This window comes from Amborella trichopoda, chromosome 11 (genome assembly GCF_054954075.1).
Source record: "Amborella trichopoda isolate Santa Cruz 75 chromosome 11, AtrichopodaSantaCruz75HAP2 v2.0, whole genome shotgun sequence".
In the NCBI taxonomy this organism is placed as follows: Eukaryota; Viridiplantae; Streptophyta; class Magnoliopsida; order Amborellales; family Amborellaceae; genus Amborella; species Amborella trichopoda.
Genome location: NC_142346.1, coordinates 3,728,276 through 3,738,038, shown reverse-complemented (window position 1 = coordinate 3,738,038; position 9,763 = coordinate 3,728,276). Strand labels below are relative to the sequence as shown.

The window sequence follows — 9,763 nt, the reverse complement described above, 5'->3', positions numbered from 1 at the left end:
AATTTTTGTGAATAATGTAAGAATTCATTACAAAAAATTTGGAAATTTACATCGAAGAAAATAAAAGGGAAAATGTAAAACTAACGCATAGGGTTTATGAAAAAGTAGAAGTACCATGTCTAATCCCAGGCAAAATTGAAATTAATCCCACATTTCACATGAAAAAATCGTGCACGAGGGAGTTATTCATACAATATACTCCGATAGGAGCATGCAATAAGCAGTCTTTAAATGAACCATAACGACTCCCAGGTGCTCTATTTTCGCACATTGAGCCACGTGGCAAGTGGACACTTATCTAAATGCCATAAAACAGAGATTGCAAAATACGAAAGAACATAGATTCTGTCCTCTTAAAGACCCGAACTTCTCTCCCTCTATCTCGCCCTTAAGGCTCAATCTATATCTCATCTTCTTGAGGCTTTATTTTTTCTCTCTATATCTCATCTTCTTGAGGCTTTGTTCTCTGTATATATATCTTTCACCTTCTCGAATACTTTTCTCTCTATCTCTCATCTTCTCTCTCACCTTTCTCCCTCTCTCTCTCGAACTCCAGTTTCTCTCTGTTAGAAATCTCGAAATAGGGCAACCTTTTCTTCTCTATCTTTTCTTGAGTCTGAAACATTAGGATCCTCTCTTTCTTCTTTTCACTCTTTGTTTTGTCATCTATTCTCTCTCTCGTTTTCTTGATTCTAATTTTCTCTCTCTATTTTCTTGATTCTCATTTTCTCTCTCTATTTTCTTGAAATCTTTTGGAAGAAATTCTTTTGGGAGAAAAGATATGGCTCTTAATGGATGGACCTTTCAGCAGAATAAGACTTTCGAGGAGGTTTTCCCTGAAGAGTTGCCTGATCAATGGCAGAAAATAACTGAAAAAGCCTCAGGAAAAAGTGATGTCGATGTTCATATGCAATATGGGGCTCTTCTGCCAGATTTAAAAGAAATAGATTCCGGCAAGGTGGAGCTTCCTCTTTCCGGTGGTTCTTGTGAAGTGTCATTTGGGTCGAGACCAGTTCTGGCCAGGTGCGAAACGGAGAGGAAGAAACGATCATGGACTGAAGCCGAGCATAGGTAAGTTTCACTCTACTCTTTTATTGTTAAAAATTATAGATATACATCATAGTTTTTTAAAGACATACAATTGATTGTGGATCAATGTATATGAGTCTTTCTAAGTGATTAAACCTTGGGCGCTTCGATTTTAACCTTTCCCCTGCCTCTCTTTCTTAATTCTTTCTTTCTCTCTTTCTTTCAACTGGTTTCTCTCTCTAAACTGTGTACCCCAGAAACAGTTCGGTCTTGATTTTTTAGGTTTCGTCCTTCTTCCAAACCCTCATACCAAACGAATCCTTTTCACAAAAAAAAACTGACCATAATCTTGAATTATTTCCCGTAAAGAGTTTTGTGGCATTCAACTCACGCCTAAAGCTTTGGATTCAAAACCCTTCAGTAGGTAACTTCATTCAGTTCTTCCAATTGAATTTCTTTTATGGTACTTTCTTCCATTTCGCTTTTTCTTAGGCTTTTACATGCCTTTTTTTTAATGGGTTTTGATATGCTTTATTTGTTTATTTATTTTTTATGGCCAGTGATTGTCATTTCCTTCCAGCCAGACTTATTTTTGGCTAGTGATTTAATGAACTTTGAAGTTGATATTATTACTTTATTAGGGATATTTTCATTTAGGGATAATTGAATGGGTCATCTAATATGAAACATATTTTCTTATAAACTTGTATGTACTTTATTCGGCCGACTATTCAAAATAATAAAAACCCACTTTGACAGAAATTTGAAAATTAAAATCCATTAAAAGATATTGTGAATCAGAGACTCACATTTTACTCATTTACGTGAATTTTTCTGATTTTTCATAATTTTCTTTGTTTTTCCTCTTTTTATCTAATTTTCTACATATTTTTGTTGATTATTTAATTTTGTATACCTGTTTGAATAGTAAATTGGTATGGTTCGACCAATCCAATTAAACCAATGCCTTCATTGGTTCACTCACTTGTCCGGTCCTAACAACACTGGTTCAAAAACTCGTCTTCGCCAAGTTACTCGGCCCTTGGCCGAGGCTAGTAACTCAGCCGAGTCTAAGTGGATTAGGCCAAGTCACATATAACATGAAAAGGTCAAAAAATTTTAATTTAAAAGTATTTCAAAACAAAAAAAATAAAATAGGTAGTAGAAAAGTATTGGAAGACTAAAATGATGAAAAATATATCTAACTTATAGATCACAAGACATTTTGATTTAGATTTTGAGTTTTTTTAAAATTTTTAAAACTTTTTTAAGAAGAAAACTATGAAAAGTTCTTAAATCATTTTAAAAACTACCAAAATCATCTAAAGCTTTACATATAACAAATAGTGTTTCCCTATTTTTTCATATTTTTATATTTGTGCCCGTGGAAGGTAGCCCTAACTTGGCCCGACCATAGGGCGGGCGAGTCTTAATCTCCGGCGAGCTGGGTCTTAGTTTAAAGTTTAGGGTTTTCTTTACATATGTCCTTAAAAATGTTTAATAAATTGCCAAATTAATTTAATAACTTGCTAAATTACTTTTGTGAAGGGCATTTTAGTAATTTTAGGGGCATTTCATAGGCAGACCGGGACCCATATTCCATACATGGGTCCCAGACTCAGACTCGGACCCAATGAATTATAAATAGAAAAAATAAAAAATTAGTTAAGAATTAAAGTTATCTTAAAAACATGTACCAAAAAATTACTTAAAAATTACCAAAAACATGTAAATAACTTATAAGAAGATTTGATGAATAATTAATGAATTTCCATATTTTAAGACTAATAAGAAGATTTGAAAAGTAAAAATATGTATATATATATATATATATACAATAATATATTAATATATATAGTATAAATGTAGTATATATAACTTTTATATATTTAGAAGGGGTGGGTAAGGCCATAAAAAGAAGAGTGCCGAAAGAATATAAAAGACTATATATATATTACTATATTTGCATTGATCAATTTATATATAAAGATGTTGTACAATATTTTAAATTAACTAGGTCAGGTCTAGGGTGGGTCCACCTCAACCTAGACCCAATCCGATTTACTATTAGGGTCAAAGATTTGGATCCAGACCTGATCCAAATACTTTTTTGTATTTATTTTTTGAAAATATATACAATGAAACTATTTACTTTTGACGCATGGAGGTGACAATTATCATTGATAGTTACATCTAAAATTGGGTGGTTCAGGATTTGCCATTATTTATGCTCAAAGTTCAAAATGGAAATTTTCAAAATGTTGTGACACATTTTCATCATTTGAATACGACATCCAGTGGCTAAAAATGATTGTAACCTCTTTATACCAAAAATAAATAGTCTTATAGTATACAATCACTTACTCTTTTTCCACTCTCTTGTATTCAAATTTGTAACTTGCTTGTGTGACAGGCTTTTCCTAATTGGTTTACAAAAATATGGCAAGGGGAGTTGGAAGAGCATCTCCAAGCTCGTCATCAAGACCCGCACCTCGACTCAGGTTGCGAGCCATGCTCAAAAGTATTTTATACGACAAAAGGCACTGGCAGAGAAGAAAGAGAAGATGCGCGCAAGCGTCCATGACATGAGTGTCGATGATCTTGATACACAAGCGAATGAGGAGTTGAGCTCAACTGAGTTAGTCTCGGATATGATGCATGAGCTCTTAAGGCCGCAAGTGGAACCTACCCAAACTTATGGGTCCATCCCGTCCCCTATGGCATACGAATTCCCAATGCAAGAGGCATCCATGTTACCATTAGACGTCATGCCTTTTAGCCAATTTCATCCTTGGAATAATGATGACCATCCGCATATGTGTGTGCATGATCTTGATACACAAGCTACTAAGGAGTTGCGCTCAACTGAGTTAGTCTCGGATATGACACATGAGTTCTTGAAGTCGCAAGTGGGACCTACCCATACTTATGGGTCCATCCTATCCCCGATGGCATACGAACTCCCAATGCAAGAGGCATCCATTTTACCATTCAACGTCATGCCTTTTAGCCAATTTCATCCTTGGAATAACGATTACCATCCGCATATGAGTGTGCATGATCTTGATACACAAGCTACTAAGGAGTTGAGCTCAATTGAGTTAGTCTCGGATATGACACATGAGCTCTTGAGGCCGCAAGTGGGACCTACCCAAACTTACGGGTCCATCCTGTCCCCTATGGCATACGAACTCCCAATGCAGGTGGCATCCATGTTACCATTCAGCATCATGCCTTTTAGCCAATTTCATCCTTGGAAAAAGGATGACCATCCGCATATGAATGTGCATGATCTTGATACACAAGCTACTAAGGAGTTGAGCTCAACTGAGTTAGTCTTGGATATGACACATGAGCTCTTGAGGCCGCAAGTGGGACCTACCCAAACTTATGGGTCCATCCCGTCCCCTATGGCATACGAACTCCCAATGCAAGAGGCACCCATGTCACCATGCAACGTCATGCCTTTGAGCCAATTTCATCCTTGGAATAAGGATGGCCATCCCCATATTTCTAGTATGGCCTCGTGGTCATGACATGGTAATGGCAATTTAGATATAAGTTGTAAGAATGGTTTTTTTGTAGGATTAGCCGAGATTTTTTTTATTTTTGTTTTCTGAGTAATTCGGCGGTAGGAGTCCAATAGTAATGTTTATGTCAACTGTGAATTGCTCTGGCTCAAAGCCCGATTTTATTTATTTTATGAGTAGAGTTCCACAGGGGATTCACAAATGTATGTCAACTACGATGAGCGAGGGATATTAGATATTAAGTTTGGCAACCAAATTTTATCCAAGGAAAATAATATGTATAGTTGACTCCAGTGTTTTAAAAATTGACGAGTCGAACCGGCACAGGCTGTGTCGATTTCAGCAGAAAATCGAGAACCACTCGGTTCTAGAACAGAACCGTCGGTACCAGTCCGGTTCAGCCGCGACACGCACGTGCACGCGTGCGACACGTACGTGCACGAGCGCGACACACACGTTTGCCTCCCACACGTTTCTACACACATAATAAAATATCTATTACACATGACTTTATAGAGATCCAAGCAACACTCATCCTTCAATGTGGGATAATTTCCATAAAAAATTATTAAAGCAAGATGATTGAATATATATTATTATAGATGCTAATAAAATCACATGTGGTGATGTGACCATGTTGGTTGACAACATTGATTTTTGGGTGTATGACTTGAGTTCGAACCCCACAGTGAACACCAAAAATTATTTTGAAATTGAACCCCTTATCGCACAACTTGAGTTCGAACCCCTTATCGCACAACCAAAAAATACAAAAAAGAAATTGTTGTAAAAAAATAATAAACAAAGGCAGAAAATACTGTTGTAAAAAAATAAAAAAAATATAAAATAAAAGGCTTTTCAAGATAAAGACAAAAAAAATAATACAACAATTTTTTATTTTTCTTGTAAAAAAAATATAAGGTAATATAACAAGTATTTATTGCAAAAAAAATAAAACAAAAGGTATAAAAAAATAAAATGTACTTTGGCAGCATCATTTTTTTATTTTTCTTGTAAAAAAAAATAAAAAGTAATACAACAAGCAAGAAAAAAATGTAGTACAACATCTTATTCTCTTTTCAAAAAAAAAAAACAAAGATAATCAACAAGTATCATATTTTTCTTGTAAAAAAAATAAAAGATAACACAATAAGTATTTCTTGTCAAAAAAATAAAAGGTATTTTTTAATACAACCTAGGAATAAATGGTCTAATTATATTTTTTATTTTTATAACATGATGGTCTTTAACGTAAAACTAGTAATATTAATTTAAAGATAGGATTTATACAATGAGGCCATTTGAAATCTCTCTTTCTACTAACAATCTTTCTTCTAATTTATTCTAGAAACCTAAAAAATTAAAGAAAATTAGTACGCATTCTAATAATTTCTACATTGATAACCAAATATTTTATTTTATTATTAATTTTGTATTATAAATCATGTTGTGTACTATTTTTCTTAGTATTGTCAATAATACATTTTAAATTAGATGATATTATAAAATATTTTGGATTTGTTATTATTTATATAATAAAATAATTATAAAATATTGTTAGTATATAATCTTATAGTTAGTTAGGTTGTAATAATTAAGGTTTTTTTAGCGGATTAGGGTTTTCCGCCAATTCGAGATTTTAGTGGCCAAATTTTCATCGATTTAGTCAACTCTTTATTGTAGTCCATATATGATTAGATAATTAATCTATGATATAATTAATCCATGATAATTCTATGATTTCTTTTGGGTGATGTAAATTTAATGGTCAACATAAGTTCATACAGGGAAAGAGTATCTCAATATTCACAAATTGATGAAAAAAATAAAAGTTAATAATGTAGTACCCTCATTTCTTATTGGATTCCTAAAAAACAACATTTATAATGAATTTTAATAATTTTTTCATATTGTTTTGAAGCTTTAATCTACCGATTCAGCCGATTCGCTATCCGGATCGCCGATTCATCGATCCGGATCGGTTTTTGAGGTGCCCGATCCTGGTCATCGATCCGCTTTTTAAACTATTGGTTGACTCTAATCTTTATAATGTGTAGCTTTTGATGAAATTTTTGCTTCTCTATTTCATGACATTATCGACATTATATGTTTAGTTCAAGCATTTCATAATGTTCAAGCTCACACCACTCAAATTCATGTAAGGCATCATGAATTGCATTTAAAGATTGTTACCCAGTACTAGTGCAAGAATATCGCCTCGGTTAAGGGAACCAACCCTTGGACGAAGCGAATTACTCGGTTGAGTTGGAGTGAACTTGATCATGGCTTATACATCACCAAAAAGTCTTAGAAGAAATATATATATATATATATATATATATATATGTATGGAAAAAAATTGGGTGAGCTTACTAGCTCATGGAATAGTATAAGCTCAACGGCCCAGATTGAATTTGGACTGATATGACGAATACAGATGTCTAGTAGTGTTTGAATTTTAATATTTTTTTTACAAATCCAAATAAATTAAAATTTTAGGCGTGTTCTTCTCATCAATCCGCACCTAATAAAAATATATAAAAAATAATTCGCGAAAAACAATTTGACCAAAATACCTCATAAACATTTTGGGGGTATTTTGGTAAATTTATTTCTTGCAAAATACTTTTTTGATATTTTTTGAAGATTCACCTTTTTTTGAGGTACACACGCTCCAAATTTCAAGTAATTTAGATTAGTAGAAAAAAAAATTAAAATTCAAACACTACCGGACATCCATGATTGTCAGATCGGCCTAGATTCAATCTGGACCGTTGGGTTCATTTTTTCCTGTGAGCAAGTGAGCTCACTCTAGCATCTATGCCAGATCGTATATAGACTTTGGTATGCCAATGGTTATGGTTGATCTGATGAAGATCAAGTTAATTTTAAATCCCAAGCGCTAAAATATTGAAAATAAATACCAACTGACACAGTAAGGCATCTAAGCAGTGTTCCATCTCTCCCTCTCGAGATGGGAACTCTCTCGAATATATAATTTTAGTTATAGGCTTGCATAGTTTGTTTCCAATTTGTGCAGAATGTGATAGTTAGAGTTGATTTAGCATTCAAAAAAAAAAGAAAAAGAAAAAAGTGAAAGTTACAGCTGACTTAAGATTCAAAAAAAAAAAAGTGTGAAAAGTTAAAGCTGACTTTCCAATTACAGTAGAAGCATATTTTTCTTGCCTTTTACCTCTTGCTACTAGAAGGTAGTGCTGTTAATAAGCAATAGTTTCACAATTGAGTTTGTGGAGAAGATGTTTGTTGTGCTAGTCTATGCAAATATAGATAATTGCCCATGTTTGATTTGGACTATTTTTATTGAATTTGGCAAAGCATTTTGTGTTACTGTATAATTTTCTCCTGAATTGGGCAGGTGAAGAATGTAATTTACTGATTGCTTACTTGTTGAATTGTTAGTGATTGCTTCTTATTGCTTGAAAAAGTTATAGACAACATGAACATGATTATTGAAATACAATGTGGTTTTATGAATTAGGTTGAGTGCAACAAAATGATATGAAATTGGTGGAAAGCAACTGGCTAATGGCGAATATTGGAGCAGACAATGTTTTGGGCTAATCATGTGTCATAGAACATAAATATGAGTTGAAATAGAGTGTAGTTTTGTGTGTTGCATTGGGTGCAACAAAGATCCAGTGGAACTTCTATTTTACTTGTACAGTTGTGTGTTGCATTTTATAATAGAGTGCAACATTTGATCCAGTGGCACTTGTATTTTGCTTTTTACAATTGTGTTGTTGCATTTTGTAATAGAGTGCAGCATAGATCTAGTGACATTTTGAGCTGATACATATGTTTAGTCGTTGTTCTTAATATAGGAATGCATTAATTATAAGAAAGAGATTAAACATGGTCCACCGAGCCAGTTTCTCATTCTCCTGCTAAACTAGTATATGATAGATTCTCTCTCAAAACATGAGGCACACCATGGAAGAGAGAGAAACTCTTACCTCTCAATGATCTTTGAACCCATGCTCCCGTCCGGACTAAAACGTGAAGGCAGAGTGCAAGTGAGATAGTAGCTAAACCTCTCTTGAAAACATTAGAATTCATCGCACTCATTGTAAACCTCTCTCTAAAACATTGGAATCATCGCACTCATTGTCCTCAAATTGGATACCCTGTGCCATGTTTTTCGAACATCAAAATTTTATTTTTGAAGAGTTTGAGAATACCTAGCTTCATCATTTTGCAAATTACTAATGAATTGATTTTAAGTTTTCTTGAGGAATGAGGCGCACTTTCAGAATGTCTTGGAATGCCATATCTCTTAGATACGAGTTACATTGAAGTAGTAGTAGTTTGGGAACTTAAGGGTCCTCACTTTGCACTTTCGTTTTGATATGTAACTTGGGGTCAAACTCATGAAATCAAAGTGAAACAAAAATGTGATAATCACTCCCAATTATTAGTATGTATATGAATAGCTTAAGTTGTGCAACCCAACCAACACATATATCTTGGAGAGTTTCGAGTTTTTTTGGGAGACAATATCAAGTTTCAATAAGCAAAGGCACACCAAACAAAGCTTTTCTTTCGTTAAGTATAACATGAATGCATAATGTACCCAATTGTACTAATATATATATATATATATATATATATATATCCTTACGACTGCACTATTTCAGTAGATCCCTAAACCAGAGACCACCATTATCCATGGCCCCCATCATGATCCATTATCTTGGTAAATCTTGTGGTCTTTAACATAGAGATAATGAATATGAAAAAACAAAAAAAATTAAAACAAGAAATAATAATTATATTAAAAAAATATTTTGACCGTTAGTTACAATTGTTTTTAGATGGACCACCTATTTGCATCCATCTTTAAGATGGATGCCTTATACCTCCAAACCACATATTGTAGAAATGCGGCCCAGCCCGCATGAAACAATTGTTATTCTGAAAATGCTATTCTATCATGGAATTTCAGTCAAATGTCAATTATGAGGACAAAATCACTACACAATACACACTAAAAGGGACATGATTAAGGGCCCATTTGTTTCCTTAGACCCATTTCCTGGGAAACTTTCCATTGTTTGGATCATATTTAGCAAGTCGGGAGATAATAAAATATCGGCAAACCAAAATATCGATAAAAAATCAGTTTTATATAGACCATTAGGAATATGGTTTTCCTGGACCCTTAGGACAACACTATTTTAATAGAC

The 9,763-nt window shown here is 33.6% G+C and overlaps 1 protein-coding gene across 1 annotated transcript; it reads left to right on the top strand.

Moving 5' to 3' along the window:
- Positions 1-622: 622 nt before the first annotated feature.
- On the top strand, positions 623-9,043 carry LOC148779677 (protein RADIALIS-like 4). The gene is made up of 2 exons (XM_088850579.1): positions 623-1,071; positions 8,059-9,043. The coding sequence occupies exons 1-2, from the start codon at positions 782-784 to the stop codon at positions 8,075-8,077; spliced, it is 309 nt and encodes a 102-aa protein (XP_088706705.1). The 5' UTR covers positions 623-781; the 3' UTR covers positions 8,078-9,043.
- Positions 9,044-9,763: the final 720 nt, after the last annotated feature.